The sequence below is a fragment of the Prenolepis imparis genome, unplaced genomic scaffold (genome assembly GCF_030444845.1).
Source record: "Prenolepis imparis isolate NDT839.2.m4 unplaced genomic scaffold, iyPreImpa1.0 SCAF_4, whole genome shotgun sequence".
NCBI classification, from domain to species: Eukaryota; Metazoa; Arthropoda; class Insecta; order Hymenoptera; family Formicidae; genus Prenolepis; species Prenolepis imparis.
Window position 1 is genome coordinate 9148634 of NW_028141162.1, and position 26413 is coordinate 9175046.

At 33.1% G+C, this 26413-nt stretch overlaps 1 protein-coding gene across 10 annotated transcripts in view; it reads left to right on the forward strand.

The window, feature by feature from the left end:
- The window catches only part of Rg (A kinase anchor protein rugose), a 185724-nt gene that overhangs the window by 70392 nt on the left and 88919 nt on the right, over positions 1-26413 (forward strand). For all 10 annotated transcript variants that reach the window (XM_083036504.1, XM_083036507.1, XM_083036511.1 and 7 more), the window contains 3 exons: positions 25671-25797; positions 26028-26128; positions 26279-26374. In XM_083036504.1, coding sequence (XP_082892630.1) covers positions 25671-25797; positions 26028-26128; positions 26279-26374 — 324 coding nt within the window. The remainder of the gene's footprint in view (positions 1-25670; positions 25798-26027; positions 26129-26278; positions 26375-26413) is intronic.

Genomic DNA, 26413 nt, shown 5'->3' on the forward strand with positions numbered 1-26413 from the left:
AAGCAGTGGTATCAACGCAGAGTACTAGCTAACTTTGTAAATTTTTAAGATTTTTCAAATCCGCTTGCGCAGTCTTCTTTAGAATCGTTTGTAGTTGTTTGTAGTGATTTTCCTTTCGTTTGTAGTTGAGCGGTTCAAAAGTTATAAACAATTGTTTATTCGTCCAAGAGGTAAATTTGTTAATTTTAAAGATATCGCAAATCCGCTTGCGCAGTCTTCTTAAGAATCGTTTGTAGTTGTTTGTAGTGATTTTCCTTTAGTTTGTAGTTGAGCGGTTCAAAAGTTATAAATAATTGTTTATTCGTCCAAGAGCTAACTTTGTCAATTTTTAAGATTTTTCAAATCCGCTTGCGCAGTCTTCTTTAGAATTGTTTGTAGTTGTTTGTAGTGATTTTCCTTTAGTTTGTAGTTTAGCGGTTCAAAAGTTATAAACAATGTCGGGTGAAAGTCATTAAAAAAAATTTTTTTATTTATTAATTGATAAAACTACAAACGAAATTATTGTTACTACAAACAACTACAAACAAAATGCTATCATTTTCGTTTAAAAAAATTAATTATTAAAAAGATGGGTGCTAGGTTCACATAGCTCATCCTGTGCGAATAATATTTTATTACTTTATCGATAGAATTTATTATTTAAATATTTTTAAATAAAATTTTTAAAAAATTGTAAGAAATGATAACATTATTAATACTATTATTGCGATATTTGTCGAAATTATTCGAACGAGGAATAAAAGCGTGCAGGGATGAAAAGAGTTCGGACGCGTTACTATTGTCGCTTTTATTGGACGGATAATCACTGAAATCGGCTGACCAGTGCTAATTTCTATCCCTGATTAATCGCCAGACTCGGAAAAAATCACTTTCTCATATTATATGCACGTATAATATGACTCATTTGAGCGAGATTTGTTAAATAATTTTGTCGAAACGCTCATATATACATGATGTCATATAATATAAAACGTTTTAGGGATAGAAAGTAGAACTGGTCAGCCAATTTCAGTGATTATCCGTCCAATATAAGCGACAATAGTAAAGCGTCCGAACTCTTTTCATCTCTGCACGCTTTTATTCCTCGTTCAAATAATTTCGACGAATATCGCGATAATAGCATTAATAATGTTATCATTCCTTACAATCATTCTTTTTACAAATATTTAAATAATAAACTCTATTAATGAAGTAATAAAATATTATTCGCACGCGACAGCTGTGAACCTAGCACCCGACTTTTTAAAAATTAATTTTTTAAAACGGAAAATAATAACATTTTGTTTGTAGTTGTTTGTAGTAACAATAATTTCGTTTGTAGTTTTATCAATTAATAAATAAAAAAAATTTTTTAAATGACTCGCACCCGACATTGTGATATCGCAAATCCGCTTGTGCAGTCTTCTTTAGAATCGTTTGTAGTTGTTTGTAGTGATTTTCCTTTCGTTTGTAGTTGAGCGGTTCAAAAGTTATAAACAATTGTTTATTCGTCCGAGAGCTAACTTTGTCAATTTTTAAGATTTTTCAAATCCGCTTGCGCAGTCTTCTTTAGAATCGTTTGTAGTTGTTTGTAGTGATTTTCCTTTTGTTTGTAGTTGAGCGGTTCAAAAGTTACAAACAGTTAGCTCTCGGACGAATAAACAATTGTTTATAACTTTTGAACCGCTAAACTACAAACTAAAGGAAAATCACTACAAACAACTACAAACAATTCTAAAGAAGACTGCGCAAGCGGATTTGAATAATCTTAAAAATTGACAAAGTTAGCTCTTGGACGAATAAACAATTATTTATAACTTTTGAACCGCTCAACTACAAACTAAAGGAAAATCACTACAAACAACTACAAACGATTCTTAAGAAGACTGCGCAAGCGGATTTGCGATATCTTTAAAATTAACAAATTTACCTCTTGGACGAATAAACAATTGTTTATAACTTTTGAACCGCTCAACTACAAACGAAAGGAAAATCACTACAAACAACTACAAACGATTCTAAAGAAGACTGCGCAAGCGGATTTGAAAAATCTTAAAAATTTACAAAGTTAGCTCTTGAACGAATAAACAATTGTTTATAACTTTTGAACCGCTCAACTACAAACGAAAGGAAAATCACTACAAACATCTACAAACGATTCTAAAGAAGACTGCGCAAGCGGATTTGCGATATCTTTAAAATTAACAAATTTACCTCTTGGACGAATAAACAATTGTTTATAACTTTTGAACCGCTCAACTACAAACAAAAGGAAAATCACTACAAACAACTACAAACGATTCTAAAGAAGACTGTGCAAGCGGATTTGAAAAATCTTAAAAATTGACAAAGTTAGCTCTTGGACGAATAAACAATTGTTTATAACTTTTGAACCGCTCAACTACAAACGAAAGGAAAATCACTACAAACAACTGCAAATGATTCTAAAGAAGACTGCGCAAGCGGATTTGCGATATCACAATGTCGGGTGAAAGTCATTAAAAAAAATTTTTTTATTTATTAATTGATAAAACTACAAACGAAATTATTGTTACTACAAACAACTACAAACAAAATGCTATTATTTTCGTTTAAAAAAATTAATTATTAAAAAGATGGGTGCTAGGTTCACATAGCTCATCCTGTGCGAATAATATTTTATTACTTTATCAATAGAATTTATTATTTAAATATTTTTAAATAAAATTTTTAAAAAATTGTAAGAAATGATAACATTATTAATACTATTATTGCGATATTTGTCGAAATTATTCGAACGAGGAATAAAAGCGTGCAGGGATGAAAAGAGTTCGGACGCGTTACTATTGTCGCTTTTATTGGACGGATAATCACTGAAATCGGCTGACCAGTGCTAATTTCTATCCCTGATTAATCGCCAGACTCGGAAAAAATCACTTTCTCATATTATATGCACGTATAATATGACTCATTTGAGCGAGATTTGTTAAATAATTTTGTCGAAACGCTCATATATACATGATGTCATATAATATAAAACGTTTTAGGGATAGAAAGTAGAACTGGTCAGCCAATTTCAGTGATTATCCGTCCAATATAAGCGACAATAGTAAAGCGTCCGAACTCTTTTCATCTCTGCACGCTTTTATTCCTCGTTCAAATAATTTCGACGAATATCGCGATAATAGCATTAATAATGTTATCATTCCTTACAATCATTCTTTTTACAAATATTTAAATAATAAACTCTATTAATGAAGTAATAAAATATTATTCGCACGCGACAGCTGTGAACCTAGCACCCGACTTTTTAAAAATTAATTTTTTAAAACGGAAAATAATAACATTTTGTTTGTAGTTGTTTGTAGTAACAATAATTTCGTTTGTAGTTTTATCAATTAATAAATAAAAAAAATTTTTTAAATGACTCGCACCCGACATTGTGATATCGCAAATCCGCTTGTGCAGTCTTCTTTAGAATCGTTTGTAGTTGTTTGTAGTGATTTTCCTTTCGTTTGTAGTTGAGCGGTTCAAAAGTTATAAACAATTGTTTATTCGTCCGAGAGCTAACTTTGTCAATTTTTAAGATTTTTCAAATCCGCTTGCGCAGTCTTCTTTAGAATCGTTTGTAGTTGTTTGTAGTGATTTTCCTTTTGTTTGTAGTTGAGCGGTTCAAAAGTTACAAACAGTTAGCTCTCGGACGAATAAACAATTGTTTATAACTTTTGAACCGCTAAACTACAAACTAAAGGAAAATCACTACAAACAACTACAAACGATTCTTAAGAAGACTGCGCAAGCGGATTTGCGATATCTTTAAAATTAACAAATTTACCTCTTGGACGAATAAACAATTGTTTATAACTTTTGAACCGCTCAACTACAAACGAAAGGAAAATCACTACAAACAACTACAAACGATTCTAAAGAAGACTGCGTAAACGGATTTGAAAAATCTTAAAAATTTACAAAGTTAGCTCTTGAACGAATAAACAATTGTTTATAACTTTTGAACCGCTCAACTACAAACGAAAGGAAAATCACTACAAACATCTACAAACGATTCTAAAGAAGACTGCGCAAGCGGATTTGCGATATCCTTAAAATTAACAAATTTACCTCTTGGACGAATAAACAATTGTTTATAACTTTTGAACCGCTCAACTACAAACAAAAGGAAAATCACTACAAACAACTACAAACGATTCTAAAGAAGACTGCGCAAGCGGATTTGCGATATCACAATGTCGGGTGCGAGTCATTTAAAAAATTTTTTTTATTTATTAATTGATAAAACTACAAACGAAATTATTGTTACTACAAACGAAATGCTATCATTTTCCGTTTTAAAAAATTAATTTTTAAAAAGTCGGGTGCTAGGTTCACATAGCTATAATACTAACAATAAGATAATCCTTCAAATCTAAAAAAAAATTGTCCTAATTTTTTTGAAAATTAATATTTCGATATTAAATCATATATTTTTTAAAAGATTATAAAGATAAAATATAAAATTTAAAAGATAAAATATTATAAAGGAAAAAAATATTTTACGAGAAGTAAGAAAATAAATAAAGATCTAACAATAAGATGTTATACAGTTTAACGGCAATAAATAAACATATTATGATGGTACTAGAAATCCTGGTTTGAGAATCGTCTTATAAAATTTTAGTATTATGGCGTTGTAACTCCGTAGTATGATTTATATGCAGACTAAATTATATATGATAACAGTATAGACGCAGTATAGAGTGTGTACGTAATTATTACGATGTAATATCTGAAAGCGGGTTAACATTGGATTATATTATATGATGAAAATCTACCAACGTCTAGTAATCTAGACGATATACAAGTATATTCTAATATAAAATAATAATCTTTCTTTTTATATTTGTAAATGAAAACTTCAATACAAATATAATTCAATACAAGGAATATAATAACTTTACGGAAGTTCTGAATATATGCGCAAAGCAAAATTATAGACGATAATGATAGTTAATTGCGAAACATGAGTGGATAATATCCACTGGTGGAAACTTTGACGTTGTTGGTCCACGTTGCGGCTTTAATATCTCTTTAGGTACTCTATCATTGGACCGATACATCAAGCTTGACCTGTTGGAACTTGGGTAGTTCTCTCTCATTCACCAAAGATGACTTTGCTCGTCGGATCATTTGGGAACCGAATCTCGTCGCACAGGAAGTTTAAAATGCATCGTGAAGACGTAGGCAGACATCTCCTAGCAGTCTCTCGCGGAGTTGTTGTTTTATTCTGCTCTCGAGCATTCGAAGTTACACATTTCAATCCAAAGACGGAAGGACGGTGTCAGGTGAGAAAGCCCGCAGACGCGCCCCATCGTGCACGGAGTATTCGTCAACGTGCACGGAATCGCGAACGGCGTTCAATCTTATTTGGGTTTATCTCCATAAATCCCCGTTAAATTTGCACGTGCGAGATCTCGGCGCGTGCGTGTACGAGGACCGTACACATCCGGGCAGAGTGGCGCCCCGAGAAATTTCCACTCGTCCTGAGATTGACTGAGGGAGGAGACTGAGCGAGATTTGCGAAACGAGAAAAGGGTGGGAAACCGCAACGAAATTTTCCGCCATGGGATGAAGAAGAGCGAGGCTTACGAGGTTTCGTCCTTCGTGTATATCAGTCGTATCCCTGGGATTATAGGGAAAAGTGAGTTTACTTTACGAAGCCCCTGATGAAGGCCTAAGTCCGAAGTCGATCACGATCGATTGATCGCTTAAGTGGATGTAGCGGCACGAAGTAAATCAGTGTTATCTAATATCGATCGATTTGGTAACAAATGTTTTAACGTTATAACATTGCTCAACCAAATATTTCGCAATTGTTATATCTTTTCTAATTATTAATTATTTATATTATGTTATTATTAGATACGAAAATATTTTCGGAAAAATATAATGTAACTTGCTTTCCGGAACACGAAATTGATCTTAGAATGTCTAATTAAATATTTAGAAACATATGATGCGTAACTACGATTATCAAGAAAAAGACAATATGCGATAAAACGAATATAGGTCAATCATGATTTAGTTATCAACTCTCCGAGCCATTTCGCGCTAGATACAAAAATCAATTTTCTGTAAAGTTTCTTTGAATCGAGACATGAACCATTAAGCTCGTAAATTGCTCGGAATTTATTTATACATTTTGAGTGTACATACCCTTACGATATTTAAATGTAATAATTAAATGTCATGACGATTATAAAATAATTATTTTAAATAAATATGACGTATAGGCATTGATTTTATATTTATATTTTAAAAATTTATAGAATTTAACATAAACTATACGGATTTACAGACAAGCTGTCTATTGCCTTGGTTTAGAATATATCACGCGGCTAAGTTTCCGAAGAACGCAATCAATCCGTGTCTGCTCTCCAGGTACTCCATATATATTACGTTAGTTTCTAAACTTCGCAGCTTCCGTTCAATACAGAATCGCCTACACTCCGGTTGTCGGATTATGCTTCTAATTAACTATAGCTCTCTCGAATACAAATCAATATAACGTTTGCGTCATCAATTAATTCGAATCGAGTAATGCAAATATTTATCAGTATAACGATATTAATGTTGATATAAGTAGTAATATCTTGCGTCCATTTCTAGAATGATACTTACGAATATTATAGAAGAAAGGATCTTGTCCGTGTAATATTTATTTAATCGTACAATGTTCTCTTTGTCCTCTTTGTATTCCACTTTGACTTATTAGCGACGTAACAAAATTACGTTTTCAGTATATACCTCCTTCGAATAACAATGACACTAGGCGAAGGCTTATGTAAATTAAAGTATTCTTAACCGAGTGCTATTTCCGAGAAGTTCTCGGAATAAGTATTTTACGAGAAAATGTTTCGTTTATCCCAGCGATAACATTTCTCATCAAAAACAATTGTGCGAGATTTTGCACTCGTAAAGTTTTTCGCGTGTCACGGTAAAAAAACACACTCTGCAAAAACTTTTTTAAACACAAGATAAATATAAAAGTTTATTACATTTTCTCAAGACATATTTCATTAAAGTTACGTAAGTAGTCTGTATTAAGATGATTCTAATTTCATTTTTTTTCTAAATTGCACGATATAAATAAAAATAAATATATCTTTTCGATCATCATTTTACAAAATGTACCCGGAAAAGAAATTTCAACCAAGATAAAAGAGAGAAAGAGATTTTGACTAAATGTCTATTCAGTTTATGTCAGGATCATATCATGTAAAGACGTCAATATGCTTACATACGTTATACATTTTCTTTTTTACTGTTCTCTTTTCCCAAGCATGGCCATTTAATCTTCAATATTACATCTTTGCCTGCGGAGATTGTTAGATTAAAGCGGATGTCCCCTTTCACTTTTCTTCCGTGTGTCGCAGTGCGCTTTAAACCTTACGAATTCGAAGCGGTAATGAGCGAAATCGTTTTTAGTATTTCGCGATCGCTCCACGTATCTCGACGATTTTGCGAACCCGTACGCAAATACATTTTAGATAAGAGGCAGAGCTACATACACCATAGTAAATTGCGAGATCGGCGCAATGTCTCGCTTGTGGTATTAACGTTGTATTAACCCTTGTACGATGCATCGCGCGAATAAGTTTTTAAAGCATTTCCACGCCTCGGAGAAATTTACGTCTCCTCTTTGTGCAGGCTAAGAAATCCCGCACCGGTTTTTACGGTTCCGCGCTTTTCTCCAAGTACACCCCGTGCGAGCTTTCTCATCGAAATAACTCTCAGCCTCTTGTTTCTTCCTTTCTCTTTTCTTCTCTCTCTTTCTCTCTCTTTCTCGCCTTTCACCTCCCCATTTCTCTAGTCCGGTTCTAGTGTGAAAAATCGTGGCTTTCGAGTGATGGAGCTTTTTTGAGGGAAAATGGCAAAGAAGCAACTATTTGAACTGATCGTAAGATCTCATAAATCTTTGTAAGAACGGAAGCAATCAAGCAACTAGCTAAACGATATTATGTATTTTGTAAAATTTGATAAATGTTTTCTAAAAGTTAGCTAGTAATAATATTTTTCAAAACAGATACTTTATGAAAAAGAAGAATATAATATATCTTTAATTTGTACTACAATTAATTTATTTTAATATTTACTTGATATTGTGATTACAATATTGGATATAACAGGGATTATTATAGATAATCGTGCTCTGAATTAATGTCGCATTATTAACATTTCGCGTTACTATTCAAAAACTAAGTACTCTAATTTTAGATATTTTTTTATACTAAAGCATTTTCTTTTACCAGTGTATGCAAGCTTACATTGTATACTTATACTTATGCAGTATGTTCGCCACAAAATTTACCTTTTAACACACACACGTACGCATAAAATACCTAGCTGTACATATCATATGATATACTTGGATGCAAAATATGTACATAGCTATGAAGCACCTCACCGCATATTATTTTGTGTGCAAATACGCTGCAGTCTGTATATCTCAGGATACGCGAGGATTCTGTTTAATTAGCGGTATAGTGCTAGTTTCACATAAACATCATAATGACTCAGTGTTGGCGAAACATGACGCGAATTTTACGACTTTTGACTCGCGATGAGAAGTAACTCTATCACTCATAAAACTCCCGAAATTTTTGCTCGGCCCTCACAAAATATTCTCTACGCGAGCGGAATAAGTACTTACGCTCCAGATTTTTTTTGCCAAACTTGATCATCGGCTCTCATTGTTATTTATTACACAGGTTCCGATATCGTCACGAGCAGATTGCTTCACCGTAGTGGCGTTTTGTGCATCGCAATTTCCTTTTTAGCGTAGATAAAAGCAATAAATGAGATCGTTGGAAGACAATAAAATAGACGATCTTACAATCGAGGAGCTTCGATCAAATCTAGAGGAAAGTCGAATCTTATGTCCGAATACCCTCCAACGCCTGCGTCATACGAAGCTGATAAGATAGAGAGTGACGGGATGATGAGATCAGGATACCGGAACTGGGCAGTCCTGCGTGTGATAGCCTCTTACTCGATTGCATTCTGATCGAAACGGCTCGCCCAATGGCACTACGCGGTGCATTGAATTGTGACATATCGAAAGCTGTTCTAATATCGTCGCTATGCAGAATAATTATAGCACATTCTAGGATATTGTTATTTTATTAAATTTTTCTTAAAAAATGAGACTTTGCAAATCGTGCTTTTTTTCAATTTCTGTAACTGTCCGAAAAGTTATATAGTCTAAATTATATTTTAATTATCTCTTATACCTCTTTTAGAAATGTTTGTAGACAAGAATTTTGTGAAGATATAAGAAGTAAGAAAAAAGCTGTTATATATATATGTATATATAAAATGGCTTTAGAGAAAAATTTCTTTTTTATACATTTAAATAAGTAAAAATTATTTTAAAAAGTATTATAATAAATCTTTACAAAAAACATTTGTATATAGAAATAATAATAATAACGAATAAATTAAAATATAAAAAACTGAAATATGTATACATATAAATAATTCACGCATAGGACGCGCATGTTAATGTTTAGAGTAAATATTAAGTAAATATTAAAAAGATTAGTAAAGAGTGTGTTAAGAAACTTAACTTTTTTTAACTATCGTCTACTTTCAAGAACAAAGTTTTCGAGAAAGAATCATAATCGTTATCGAGGTTCTTCGTGAGTGAACAGCAAATGGCAGAGATTACGTTCTTACATTTTTACGCGGGAGCAATTCTTGGTCGACATCATCGATTGCATTAAGACAACGATTGTTACCTATCGTATCCAGGATTGTAGGAGTGCGTTTTCACACAAAGGTCCATCCTGTGATAAGAAAAAGAAACGTCGACGAGATCTTGTGGAAAAGCACCAGACATTTTGCCCTCTATAATCCACAATATTGCTCATTGCGATAGCCCTGATAGGGTTTGGAATAAAAATAAGATCGAATCTTCTTGCGTTACACCCTGCTTAGCAACAGACTGATATAGACAACTGACATAGACGATTCCTATAAATCTCGAAGAATAGGATAAATTCTAGTCGGCCATTTCGCTTATGAAACCACTTGAACGAACGTTTCCAATATGAAATGCGACTTTTAGATCGTTTTAACACTTTTATTACCCTCGCTTCAATCTTCAAACATGTCGCAGCTCTGCTATTTTCGATTCTTCATCGCGTCCTTCGTCATAAAAATTTAACGCGCTTTTTCAAGCACTTTTACGCGAATGTCAAGATCGTAGAAGATTTCTTCTTCTTGCTCACGATGAGAAACGCGACGGTCAGCACTCCGATTCATTGTTATCTCTTTCGATGGAATCGTACTATTGCATTCATATCATGTATAGGACTATGGAGATAGTTGCTTTTCCGCAATGCGCAAGTTTACGTCAGCCGATTATTCGCGATATTTTTTTTCACGAAAAAAAACTTTATAGTACTTGAAGAGAATATCACATAAATAAATAATTATTGCTTGATATTGTTTATAATTTAAGATTTATATTTATATTTATATTTTGTTTAGGTTGTATAATTTAAGAGTTGGTCAAGTTTTTTATATTCATAACAAGAGTCATAATGTTCCGGTATAATTATGCACTATTTTACGTACATGAAGAATATAGGTATATAGTATCGCGGAAAAAATTTTTACATGCTTAAATGGATAAAAATTTGCTTGAATAAGCTTTCATACATTTTGTGCAAAATTAAAATTACTTTTTTGTTTTAAAAGCACATAATGTTGATTTTTTTTATTTGCAACCTAAGTAAGTTAAAGAGAGATAATTCCTGAGCTTTCATTATTTCATTGGTGTATGGAAATAAAATGCATCTTCGAGGTTTCTCAGAGAAGAGAAAAGCTGACAGAAGGATCTCAAATGATTGATCGCTTCATCGAAGAAGGGTGATTTGCTAGAGGAAACTGACGTTTTATGCAATAGATTAGTGAGAAATAACGTAAAAAGTATATCATAATTTGCGTGTCTTATCAATTAATAAAATAATTATTTTTTAGATGAATATGATTCTAAAAAATGATTTCCTTTCAATTTGATTGAATTTGCGATGTGCATCGCATGTGAGATAGACGGGTTGCAAATTATGTAACGCGTTATGATTAGTAGTTACGATCGACAACATTTTGTTGCCAATTATTGTTTCGCCCTTAATTAACTGTTCCATGTATAATTTCATCTAACGTATTCGGACATCGTGCGACCAACGACACTTTTGTGACGGCTTTAATTATATCGAATTATAATTTGTATCCGCAAGCGAGTTCGTGATTCGACATATACTAGACATATTCATGTAACCCAGAGAAGATAAACGATAACTGAAAATGATGGTAGAAAAGAGGCTTGTATCATTTTGCTTGGTATAATATAATATTACTTAATCGATTTATTAGAATTTGCTTTATAATAGAATTTTTCGATTTTGCATGACCACTATCCGTATAATGTTTCATTATATACACAACATATTATATATTTATATATTAATTTATTACTTTATTATAATTTTACTTTATTATAATTTTACTTTATTATAATATTACTTTATTATAATTATTTAACATATTAATTAAAAATAATTAAAAAAATAAATATAAATAATTACTTTACATTATTTAATATTATGATAAATGAACATAATATACTAGGCTTAAAAATACTAAACTCACAAATGTTTAAATAGGGATTTTTTGTGCGAGAGAACATCGATTCTTCTTCAAAGACATTGACAGATGACTATGGTTCGCTAGTCACAGGACTAAACTATTAAATAAATGGCAGCTTCGATTAGCAACGTGACACACTGTATTCTGACGAACAAATTTTTCATTTTTTTGCGTATCACATAAAGGTACCCGCGTACATTTTCAACCCCACTAATAAGGATTCCCGTTTCGCTCCGCTATGACGGATTTTTTCCCTGACTTGGCAAAAGAGTTTCACAACGATAAAAGCGGGTGAAAAGGGCACAATCGCGTCCAACAAAGGGGAGAATTCAGTTTCGCGAAAAATCGACAATTCGGCTCGCAAAAACGCGGCATGTAATCTCGTTGCATGTGTCAACTAGGTCGTCTGTGATTGACGGATTTGAATCACCGTGGAAAGTAGCTCCATTATTTCGCGGCACGTATTTCTCGCTCTTTCGTCGCCCTTCTCCCGTTCTTTATTCACCATCGCGCTTTTATCTCCACGCACACACACACATTTTTCTTTACACGGACATATCCGCAAACCACTCTATTTTCTTCCGAGTTATCTCGTTACCGTTTGACATGGTACTGTTTGTACTTTTGGCCTCTGCTTGCCTCTATATGTGCTGGAGAGAATTTAGAGAATTTGTGTGATTTCGTAATATAACACATACATATATGTGCAAGACTTTGCCCTCAAAGCGATTGAAGTCACAATCAAAAAACATAAAAAAATATAAAATTTTTGACATCAATTCTTCTATCTCAGTTTGCGAAATATTTCATTCGCGTGGGAATTATTTTATATACTTTTTAAAACATATAGAGTATTAAATATCTGATTAAAAATTATTTTCTAGGCACATTATTCAAGATATTAATAACATTTCCTGCTGGGAAATTATATGTGCGAGGCGATTCGCCTATGTTGTCTTTGTGGAAGACTTCAGTCTGCTCGCTTTCGTGGAAGTCTTCATTTATCGTTGAGTATTGCGGGATGCGATAGCGGGTAGATATGTAAATATACGTCGGCGAAGTGGTCCCGGTAATAATCCAATCGGCGCGCGCGCAGGGCGGGCGGGATGATCGGGCGGCAACGGGTCGGGATATTTGCAAATTCGCGCAGCGCGATCTCTACTCATCTCATCCGTGGTAACGTAATGCGTCGGCGGTAACGCAGAATCTCAATTTACGGAGATTGGAAAGCAGGCAGAGGGTGAGAGTCGCGGAAAATGCCGGGGGTCGCGGTCGACCTCGCGAGAAGGAACGAGAGGAGCGTCCGAACGAAAAGCAGCCCGGGATTTAAATTGCATTTCGCTGACGATGGGTCCAGGGGGGAGAGGGTCGCGCATCATATTTATCTAGCTTGGCAACGACGACGCCGACGACGACGATGACGACGACGATATACCTGCTAGATCGGACTTAGGCAAATTATGTATATCGCGAATCTACAGACCTAGGTGACATAGTCGGAAAATCTAAGAGGTAGATTGGTAATTGAAACTGGGGAGTTTTTCCTCTGTCTCGAGACGGAAACGTCGACGGGCCTCCTCAAGTTTGAAGACAGATCAACGCGCATCGAATAGACGTCGCGACGTCTTCGCGACGTTATTTATTCGCGCCTCTGTCTTTCGATAGGAGCGACAGGACGGGGCGGTACGATGATTGTGCGTCGGGAGGGAAATGAAAAATGATAACGCGGATGTGCCGTGAGGAGAGTGGCGGTTATGTAATAGCATTACGCGGAACTGTACATTGAGAAAGCGGATATCACTGTAATGAACGTGTCGTTCATAAAGCTGACATAATTAGAACTCCCTCTTTCTCTATCTCTCTCTTTCTCTCTCCGATAACTGACATTATAAAACATTTTCTTCTCAGTATACCTGACAGAATTCTCTCTACGCAAGTTACGCAGTAATGATGCATCATTATTAAATGCATGCAAATAATACATCACAGTTTTTATATTTGTAAGACGATCATTTCAAGATTATATTAATTAGTGAATTTATTGAAAACAAATTTCTAATTAGTTTGATGATAAAAGATCTTTTTTTCCAGAATTGCAATATGTCAGCCTATATAAAAATATTTTTCTCTCGAAATTTAAAGTCTGACGTGTACATACATATTTAATTTATATCTCTATTGATTATAATACACATACTTAAAAAAATATTAAGAAAAAATATGGTCGTCTTATTAAATATTATCTCTTTTTATATGTTAAGTTTTAAAGCAGATATATAATGCGCGCAGATATGGAGAATTTACAAATTAATAAAGTAATAAAGCGACCCAGCATGTTGGCGATTAAATAAGAGCGCAGGTCACATTAGTGACTTCAAAGAAACGTAGTGGTCGCCGGAAAATATCTGAGAAAATGCACGTTGCAGAAACAAATATAACGCTGCTAGACGACTTGCTAGCACGTCTACGGAAAGTCATTTTTTTTCTCTTTCGGACTGCCATCATCCGCGCCACGACTTTCGCTTGGTCTTTCTTATTGCGTTACAATAACAAAGCTGGAACGCCAGTTTCGAAGACGTCTGGTAAATAATGTTGAGAAAAATATAATCGGAGTGTATATACGTATATTCGCGTGACAATCGTCAGGAGAGACGCGAGTCTGTATTAGGAATGCGCGGTATGTTCAAGCCAATTCACGATTGTTCCGAGGGAATACCGCAATTCCCGCTTCTCTGCTTTCCCTCGTGCTACCTCCAAGTTATGATACCTGATAGTACTCTGTCTGGCATTTCATTGTTGCCGTTCACAAAACGAACGTTCCGTAGCTAGGTACGGAGGATCGCGAATCTCATCATACATATCTTCTCGGGCGAAGCTCGACTGGTGATCGCCGGCTTTCATCGGAAATGGTGTGTCATTTATTTTGAAGAAAAAAGAAAGAAGCGACATGGTTTTTCAAAACCGCGCGAGCGAAAGGGATTCCATTTTCCAGCGGAAACGCGGGCGATACACTTTTCGTGCACAATACTTGATGGCTGTACACATTTATAGTTATTACAAACAATAATACACGGAGCAATAATAAAAGGAACGCGGTTAAAAATTGGCAAAATGAAACTTTTAATATATCCCAGGCTATATATATAATCCCAAAGGAGAGATAAGTTTTTAAATTAAATGTCTAAAATATAAGAAGAAAGAAGAAGAGGAGAGCAGATATTTCTGAAATAGATTCATGAGAGATAGTTTCAAGATACTCAATGGTTTTTACAGATCGTTAACGTTTAATTATTCAAACATTTTATTGTAACTTTTATAAGAAAAAAAATGCAATATCGGCGATGATATAATCAGTAAGAAATTATCAAATAATTTTTAGACACGGAATTGCAATAGCGTGGGAATTCAAAAGTGAAATGTAAACGTCGTCAAAACGAAACAGTCGGAGCAAAGGGCAGAGCGTGTCTTGTGGGAGTGCTATGTCAATGTTTACAAGTAGTATAAACTGCTGTGGAACCAGCTGCTGATTTTCCGCTCTACCAATACTCCCCGACATTCTCCTTGAGTGCGCTTCGCCATTTGCATATATTTAGGTAACGCCGTGTTTCTTTGCGACTCAAACCACCGAATTTCTGGGTCTCCTGACTCTTGTCTGTCCGTCCTGTCTGTTCTTATTTCCGATACTTTCGTTATGAGATTTTATTTTTCCAAAGTGATCAAAGAAGTTATCAATTTATCGAAGAAATCTACGACTTATTGTTAGCTTGATTGCTGTTTTAAAAATGATTCTCTTATCCCCTTTCTAAAAAAGGCATGTTAAGTCGATTCTCGCAAGTAATGTTGCTCTGATTGGCTGTCTCGAGTCTCGATTCACGTTGTGCGTTATATTCATAGTATCAAGAGGCTGTCATCGCGAGGGTTAACAGTTTGACAGTTTGTTCAAAATAAAATAAAATAAAATAATAATGTTTTAAATAATATGTTATAATACTTTAAACCCGATTAATATTTTTGACAGTTATCAGCTGATTTCTGTCAAAAAAATATTAATCGAATTTAAAGTATTATAACATATTATTTACAACTTATTACTATTTAATATTTTTAACATATTATTATTTTAAAATTTAATTAACAAATTAACGCTTTATTAATATTTTTTATAGACATCAGCTGATTAAATCGTTAATTTGCTAATTAAATTTTAAAATAATAATATGTAAAAAATATTAAAATAGTAATATGTTATAAATAATATATTATAATACCTTATCCGCGATTAATATTTTTTGACAGAAATCAGCTGATAACTATCAAAAATATTAATCGAGAGAGTTTAAAGTATTATAATAACATATTATTTAAAACATATTATTTCATTTAATTTTATTTTGAACAAACTGTCAAACTACTAACTTTCGCGACAGCCTCTCGATGTTACGAATTATAACGCATAATGCGAATCGAAACAGTCAATAAGCATCGCGGAAAAGATGCAACAATATTGCGAGAATGGATTTAACATGCATTTTTAAAAAAGGGATGTTAATATTTTTTTAATTTGATTGAAATAAACAATTTTTCACTCACCGGTCCGTGCAATAGCGGCATTGTAGTATACAGCACACATTGATCTGAAAACAAAATATTCAAATTATGTATATACATGTGTGTGGGGGGGGGGAGGTGTATGTGTGTGTACAGGTGTTTTGAAAATCTAGAAACGGTCGAATATCTCAATATAGTTTAGAAAATTTACCTCGCAGTTGCCCCGTTGTCGCCCGATGCCTCCCTGGGCCTCCTCCTCCTCTCTTAGTTCATGGTAGCACTCGCGAAAACACGAATAATTACGATCGTCCGATACTTTACACGGCACTCCCGACACACAAAACTTTATACGGCACTACCGACGCGACGCGTGAATCGCACGCGTATTTCGCGTACATTGCTCAATGAGAAATAACGATGCAAAAACTATAATCGCACGAATCAACGTCCGTTCGACACTCGAGAATCTCACAGTCAAATTCGCGCGCAGCTTATCAGCAATGCTACCTGTAACAAATAAAATAAAATAAACCATTACTATTTTAATTTTTATTACATATTATTATTTTAAAATTTAACGAATTTTCGCTTTATTAATATTTTTTGACAGAAATCTGCTGATTAAAGCGTTAATTTGTTAATTAATTTTTAAAATAATATGTTATTAAAATTAAAATAATAATATGTTTTAAATAATATGTTATAATATTTTTGAGTTATCAGCTCATTTCTGTCAAAAAATATTAATCAAGAATAAGGTATTATAAATTATAACATATTATTTACAACATATTACTATTTTAATTTTTTACCATATTATTATTTTAAAATTTAATTAGCAAATTAACGCTTTAATCAGCTGATTTCTGTGAAAAAAATATTTTAATCGAGTTTAAACAAACTATATTATTTTTTTTTTAAATATAAAATTGAAGAATAGCGCGCGCTTATGTTGTTCTAATTTCAATTAAAATGTGCTTTAATAAAATTTTATTAACTGAAAAAAGAGATGATACTATGTATGAAATGTAGTATAATAAAATTTGTTATAAAAACAAAAATTAATTTCAATATTGACAGTTTAATTGAGAAATTTATAATAGATCCTAAAATATAATAGAACAATACGTTACGCAAAGAATAATATTAGCAATCTATTTTCGTTGACGCAAGTACAAGTTTCCCCCATGTGGCACGATATTAGCACGCATTTTTCTTTTTAGCTATCATTTTTACCACAAGTAGCGCTATATTTTTCCCAGAGCACCTAGATACTTTATATCGGGAAAATATTGTTTCAGCTTATTGCTAATCTTCACTTCTCATAGTCGCGCTCGTAAACGGCGGAAGAGAAATAATAATTACATTTAATATATATAATGTAAGCATATAATAATATCGTATTTGTGGAAGATAGCTTGATAAATTCTTAATAACTTCAATGTTATCGTATTTTATGATACTTCATTAAAAATTTTTCATAACTTTAAGATAAATTATTTTCTAGAATATACTTATATATATATTTATTTATAATTATTATATGATTAATATTTAGTACATATTTCTTACGAAATATAAATTTACTTATAATTAAAAATTAGAGAAAAATATGTGCAACGCATAATTATATTGTTTGAAAATTTTGTGAACCAACAACAATTTCAGAAGCTGAAAAAACTTGTTTATTGTGATTAATCTTTCTAAAATAGTCGTGTCAATCATAGGTCCTGGTATAGGTATATTTGGAGTATATTTAATTGTCTTTCACAAATGTTTCGTCTCTTAACTCGTAAATCTGGACATTTAACGCTTTGTAGATTTCAATGTAGTACCAACACTACTTGCTAAGGAGCCATTTACGAGGTCAGTGCAGACTATAGCCGCACTATTGTTGAGAAACATGCAACAATGCGAGCTTGGAATATCAATACCTTGAATCTTGGGGCACGCGAAAATCAACGAAGAGAGTGAGATGGATTCAAATGGGTTCAATTTATTCGAAATATCTATCACTTAACTGATTTTAAAATTCGAGGTAACAAACATTAAGTCGCCGTGATGAAACATACGTTACGGAAGATCGTATGCTCTATACTTGTTTAAACTTTCTCTAACAGATCAGAAGGAAATGACGATAAATGTAAAGCGTCTCAGTCAAGTCGATTAAAGTCAGAAAGTTGGTTAAAGCATGCCGTGACAATGTGCTCCGTAGAACGAACTCGGAGATAACATCGGAGATGGTTTGTCCATTTCTACAAATAAACTCACTCTATCCCCTTCCCCTTATTTCAGCCGCTGCTCTTTTTCCTGCGTGACAGATCCGCTGACTTAATGTTTTACTTGACCAATTTGCAAAATAAAAATTCGTAATTTTTGCGTCGAGTTACCACGACTTATATGTATATTTCAAAGCGTAAAGCACTTTGAATTATACGCGATGTTAATAATTATAACGATTTTTAGAATTAAATTCCTGAGACAATAAATAAATTTAATTAACATATTTAATATACAAATTTAATTTTATAATCAGAGTGATAAATAGATACAACAAAATAATATATGCGTATATTAAGACAATGCTATTTGTGTTGCAATTATTAATATACATTAATCAAGGATATATTTATCGAGTTACATATCTATTTTAAATCTCGTATACGCATTTGATGATTGGCAATGAAATACTTGTCGATTGTTTTTTTCCTTTTTTTTTCGCTCGTACATGTATCTTCGATCCTTTGGTACAGTAGAACCAAATAAGTGCACGGTTAACCTAATACCGCGATTGAAACCTCATGCTAAACGGATTCAAATTCAATTGAGTTGGACGCCAACCAAAAGCTGAACCTTTGAAAGACTTGAAATTCAAAGAAGCAATTGAAGAGAGGTCTTTTCGTGGCATAAACACTTTACGTGTCCTCATCGAATGGAACTGCTGCTCTGCGCTTAAGTAGTCCACGCTCTCGCAAAGTCGCCTTTGATATATAGTCTTTCTCTCACAGACTTCAACGAGGATTACATGCATCAACTTTCCTTGTTCTTACTGCATTAAAGTTTAAAATGAAGATGTTGTAAAGTTTGAATGTTTTACGTTACGCGCAGCTTATAATTATTTTAATTAAGCGTGAATAATTAGTTCGCTGTCATTTTATAACAAGTTTCTTACTACACGTTTCATTATTTAGTTTCTTCTATCTAAGTAGATATTGTGCTAAAATGAATAAAAAATTTCACACTATTTTATCATCACACATATTATTATGTTTGCGAATGTTCATAAAGTTCGTAGAAAAGAAATATCATGAAATGGTAAAGAAATAATATGGAAAAATGCCAAAAGGCAACGGAAATTTCATTGGAATTGAGATAGAAATTCTTGGAATAAAAAGCGCTATTTCTCTTGGATCTCATTATTATGCATTTAAGAATTTTTGATCTAACGGAGGAAGGATCTAAATAAATGAAAATGCAGCAACAAAAATGCGATGGTCCGCGAGCGTTAATTTGCGGACAGTCTAAAAGATGAAAAACATACTGATGCAATCATTGATCCAGTCGTCATCGTCGTCGTCGTTTATCTTTGCGTAATCTGCAATTTAACTCCGAAACGACGCTCGGGAAACTGAAGAAGAATGAAATGAAGAAGAGAAATCGGATTAAGTCTCGGAACGGCACAAAATGCTGTGCAAATGGAACGAATCTTGGACGAAAAGCTCTATTGATTCTATAACGAATTAATTAGTTCTGGCACAAATGCTTTAAAACTCGGTCTTGCTCTTTAATTTACAGACCAGCTTCAACTGTGTTATTTTTAAGCCCACTGTAAATACTTTCACGCCCCTCTCTTTGATACCGAAAAAGATAAATGAAAAGAACCATTTTAAAGCTTACCATGTTTCTCGGACTTCTGTTTGTCCATTAAATTTATATAGTTGCTCTTTCTTTTTAATGAATACAAAAATTATGACTCATATAAAAGTCACACTTCAGCTTTATTGTTCGTTTATCCGGAGCTTGAAATTGAACTACAAATAGCTCGAGGTCGTGAAATTTGCGTACGTGCTTATGATGAAATGCACAGAAGAATGTTTTTCATATTCGGCGAAGTGAGAAAGCACAGGCTCTTGCCTTTTTCTCCCCTTCTTTTCAACGTAGCCACCTTTAAAAGCCACGCTCTGACGGTGGCTTTTAGCGTGGCACAATTGTTGAACGGTACGTACCAAACCGGCGAGTAAGTTTTAATGTAGCGTAATGGATGGTCGTGGTGAAATTGAACGATCCCGTAGAAAATGCGATTCTGCGAAACTCCCCGTTAGGGCGTTCTAATTTTAGCGGCTCATGAGGCTCGTCTGTGACAGCTTAGGAAGAATTAGTATCGTTGAGAGGTCGATAACGAAGGAGAAATAATAATAAGACGCTGATGAAACGCGCCATATCTCGTCAGAAATTAACGGATATCAAATGATTCGCGAAAATATAGCCGGATGAATGGCTTCTTATGAATAAAAATTGTATCAATTAGTCAATTTAGCTTTTACTTTGCAATAATCAATTTTTTTACAATTTTCTTCAGATATTAAATAGTCGTTAACTTGAGTAAATCAATATTGTTGTATAAAAATATTAATTTAACTTATTGTTAGATCGATATAACGTGGATGCATATTGCAAAGGTTGAAATGCTGTCTCGCGATTTTGCATTTTCAAATATTTTTTCTCACGATTTCCACACGATCTAACGTCGACGACAGCTTTTCCTGTATAGAGATCATTAGATTCCCGATTTTGCAACTTAACGATGCTCGCGCGTGCAGCGAATTATTCACGGCTGCGCCAGGTACTTGGATTTTAAAGGTTGGCAAGCCCCGATATTATGCAGGATTATCTTATACCGGAGTATCCGCCCCGAGGATCACGCCTGAAACATTTGCGGAAGTAGAGACTCATGGGAGAACCGCGTATATAGAATCGCCTTTACATTTTCTCTTAATACTATCAGGGTCTACTAACGATAAAACCGCGCAAATTATGGTCGAATGATTACATTTATATACATTTACATAGCCTCAATTGCCTCTTCATGCCAGATATATTTTATTCTTATATTTATTTAATATATTCCTCATTGAACTGCTCATAATAAATATATGAATATTTAATTAATTATAAAGAGATTCAACCAACATATATAAAATTTTAAGTATTTATTTTAGAAATAAACTAATTAAAAAATTTTTATTTTATTATATCAAAGATATTATCTTTATTAAAGTAATATAAATCTACCTTGTGATAAATTAAACGTACTATTCATGCCATATACGCATCGATTTTGTGCGTCAGTAGTTCAGCCGTGCGCATAGTCAGCCATGAAAATCCTTTCGCTGGATCGTAAAAGATGTAGTTTACGCTAGTCCATTAACGCTTTTTATAACGAACTATGCGACGAAATAGCTTTTTTCCAAAAATTCGGCTCTCTCCGTGTTTTTCAAAAATTGATCTCTCTCTCTCTCTCTCTCTCTTTCTCCCTCACATGTACAGATTACAGGATTAACTGACGAAAACTATAAGAGAGTTGTAGAACAATTTTTTTTTTTTTTTTAAACAAACACGTAATAATGCTAATTTTAGCAATACAAATTTTGAAAGTAATTATGCTAAAATTTAAATAAAAAATATTTTAGCTTTCTTTTTTAATTCTTATTATAGAATATATTTCATAATAAATAATTGAACCTTAAATTTTATTATGCTTAATTACATTATTTTCTTATTCAATGCTATTAATCTAATATATAATGATAATATCTTATATGATAAAATGTGAAATGTTCTATCTTATTGGTTAATGGACTTTCGTACATGTACAAAGTTAAATAAAAAAGTTCAATGAATTTAAAGCAGTTAATTAGTTCTAAAGCAGCATGTGTTTTAACTTTTCTATTTTCAAAAGTGATGATTTTAACATCTTGTATTATTTCTAACTTTGCGAGATTTCAAAGAATTAATTATTAGAGTATATAATTTTTGAATCACAATAATCATATTGTGTGCAATGACGAATAAAGTCGATGAATATAATCAATATCGTAACAGTTTTTTTTTCTTTTTACCATTGCAAAAAAACAGAAAACTGGTTAAATAATTAAATTTTTGGCATTTCCCACGTCAAAATATGTTTATATTTTATCCAGGGAATAAACGTGAATAATTTCAACATTGAATTTATTACATGGCGTTTGCTATCGAGACGATGTGCTGCTCAAATTAAAATATTATTTTTGCTGTTATTGCCATTTATTTTTAGACTGACGTTTTTTTCGGAAAAATACGTAAATATGTCATTGAATTGTTAAAAATAAATGTGTATATATATATATATATATATATATATATATATATATATATATAAAGGCATGGTAGTCATATATAAACAGTAATGTAACCAGATACATAGATTACAATTGCTACGCAAATCAAATGAATCTATTTTCAATTCCGATTCTTCTAATTAATTTGTGCATATTAACAGGCAAATTTACAAGTTTCATGTATCATTCAAAATATTTGTTTTGCTAGTAATCCCCACACATAATACACATACATAATTCATCGTTTTACAAATGTGTCATTATCTAACAGCGTCACGCAGCGTGAATTAAATTGTTTTCTTTTCTCACATCTATCACACTTTAGCGCCCGGCAGACTTTTCCGAGCATATAGGCGGACAAATCGAGTGTATCAGTTCGCACGACTAGTCATTTATCATTTCATTACCGTAGTCAAGAGAGAAAGAGAGACGAAAGCCAACCAATTAACGTCTGCATAAAAAATGACAAGCGAGAAGGCGCATTTATTTAACGCTGCGCCTGGTGATTCGTCAAAGCAACTATGTATATGTATATGTCGGTGTATTAACGCATTGCACCCACAATTCTCTACGTAGTACGATGCTCGCGTATCCGTTATATCGCGAAATAGTCGACATCCACATGCACTACGAATTAATAACAATAATATTAACGTGCAGCGGAATAACAGTTGCTGCTAATTCGCCAGCTATCAGATATTCACCGCAACAATGCCGGACTCGTTGATTGTGTCCAGAGTTATATTATTTTGAAAGACTGGAAAAATTAATTTCTATTGATCTCGATTTTAAACTTTGTCGAATATAAAAATATACATATATTGAAATATCATCATACGACTGCAAATTGTCAGTGAAAATATATTTTTCTCGAGGATGAGCAGTCCTCCGTATAAAATAGCGTTGCAAAGCCGATATTAATATTATAGCAAGGAAAACGTTCGCGGCACTGTCTCGAAATGCAACATCCAAGAGGACAGATAAGCAGAATTCTTTAGCGCGGAGAGACGAGAGATACCCACTTACTCAGCTCCGAAGATCAACTTGACTAACTACTGCTCTCGCGATTCAGGGCAATTTATCACCGTCGAGCGACAGTTGAAAGCTTCCACGACATTACTCAGGACGACTCTCTCTCACTCCTCTTTCCTTTCTTCTTCCCTCTGTAGCCTTTTTTTGCCCGCGCTTCGGCGGATTCATCCGCAACTCCGATGTAGTAAAGCCGACAAGGTGTATAGCCGCGAGATCATTACTCCGGAATTATCCGAATGCCCATAACTTCTCCTCGCTAAAACTCCAGTTCGCGGGGCCGAAATTCCGACTGGTGGAATTTCAGCGGCATTTTCGGGATTTCTCCGCTATTCGGCGGTTACCCCGTACCCGTAGTTATCTCGCTTCGTGGCCTACCTTGCATATCAGCAAGGGATTACGCGGGTAGACGAACTGCGTTCGATCTCGGTATAGTGTGCGGTCGTTCGCTCCTATTCGGAGAAGTATAATAATTTGAAGATAAACTGTTGCAAAACCATTAGAAGTTGAGTCTAGGCCGTATAAACATGCCGAATATACGTTGTCTGTATATTGAAATAGTTACTCGTTGGTTTTACTAATATAATCTGCGGCTTTTTGGGTTTATCGTTCTTCAGCGTTCTATGTGTATATATGTATGAATGAGAACCGGTTATTTGACCGTATTAAATAACACTTTCCGTGGGAGAATCTTTGTCTTGTTTTGAAATGTCCAAGTGAATTATTCGCAATTGCTTACAAAAAACCTCTTTAAAGCATTAACTTTTTCTTAACGGGATGAGTATGCGGTTTTATTAAGCCATCCTTTATTCGCTTCGGGCGACTACCACTTTACTTGGCTTGGAGAAACCCTTCAGATAGTTTTTGCTTGGACATAATTGACAAACCATTATCTATAACAAAGATATAACTCGATTTTCTATTTATACAATTCGATTAATTGAATCGGATCGAATGAACGATATTAAAGTGGCATAATTATAAAAATATACGATAATACAAACTTATTTATATAGAAAATGATTTTATATGTAAAAAATTAAAATAAAATATTATAAATTTAAATTAAATAAATTTCAATTAATTTTGATAAATGAGTATTTGAAAGAATAAAATTGCATAATGTATATAAGTAATTAAAAGAACGCTGCTAAAATCTTTTTCGATAATTACTGCACTATATCGAAAACAGTAGAAATAAATTAATTTCTTCATAAAATTATTTCTTAAATAGCGTAAAAATATTGTTAAATTAATTTTTTATAAATAAAATATAATTTCTTACTCACGCGCGCGTGCCCACGAGCACATATAAGTAATATATAATTCTTATAAATAGTATAATATAATTTTTATTAAAATTATAAATAATATAATTATAATAAAAGAAAAATTAGAAATTGGTACTAACAAAATTGATTACGTTAAATAAAAGCACATTTTTGTACAAACAAGCGAATAATAATAAGTACGCAACCTTTTAATTAACATTCTGCTATTATCTGGCCATTATATGACTTTAGCAGGCGATTTATGATGGTAACACAATTATGCACAATGAAATTCCATTTGGGCAATTTTCATGTTATACATTTAATAATACAAAAATGTATAGCAATCTAAAAAGTTTTGTATATTACACTTTTTCTATTATAACAAAAGTTATTATAACAGAAAGAATGTAAAATATTATTTTCTATTATCAAAATTATATAATATATATATATACATACACTGGTGGATCCTGAGGGGGGGTAACCCCCCCCCTTGCAAATGAAAAGAAACAGTTTTGCTGAATTTGTTTAAAAAATATAAATAAAGAAAAACAAACATTAAAGAGCTATCGACGTCGTTGATCCTGGAATAAAAGCTAATCATGAAACCAAAAATATTAATTAAAATAATTTTGCAACCCCCCCCCCCATTATCAACGTCAGGATCCGCTAGTGTATACATATATATATATAATTTTTATAAAATTTTATATTATTAACTATTAGGTATCATAAATGCAAATAAATAATTTTTTATGCGACATTTTTGTTGCAGGCCGAGATATGGAGCGTCTTTATCGCGATCCTGAGAAAAAGTGTCAGAAACTTACAAGCGTGTACGGATGTGAGTCTCATAGAACATGTTCTGCATCGATTATCTCGTGCGGAAACTGTTGTCGCCGGTAAGTATATACTTCAAATTAAGTTTGGCATCATATTATCGGTGATAAGCAGCTAAAATAATTTAGTTTCTCAAAGCATGACAAAGCTATTTTAACAGAGATTTCTGTATTCTACGCACAATACTAATTACATATCACTATGAAGAGAAAGTTTTGCTACTTTTATCTAAGTATATCTTTTGATAATGCAAAAAATATATTTTTAATTATATTTTTGTGTATTACGACAGATTTATTAATCGATATGCTGGGAGTGCTAGCAAGCTACAGTATAACGGTGAAAGAATTAAAACTTTTGTTCGGCGCTATGAAAGCTGTTAAAGGAAAGTGGGTAAGAAATTTTAAGACTGTTTTTGCAAATTGTGTAATGAAAAAAATTTGGATAAATATTATATCGTAAAAATATATTCAGTACATTACGATCAATATATCAGATACGATAAGATTACTGTCAAATAATACATTTATATATTTCGTATAGCCACGGCATTCGGCGAAATTGTTAAATGTCCTGCGCCAGATGCCACAGCGAAATGGGCCCGATGTATTTTTCAGTTTCCCCGGTAGGAAGGGGTCGGTAAGTTGGTTTCTTTTCTTGTTCGCCTTTACTTTAGGA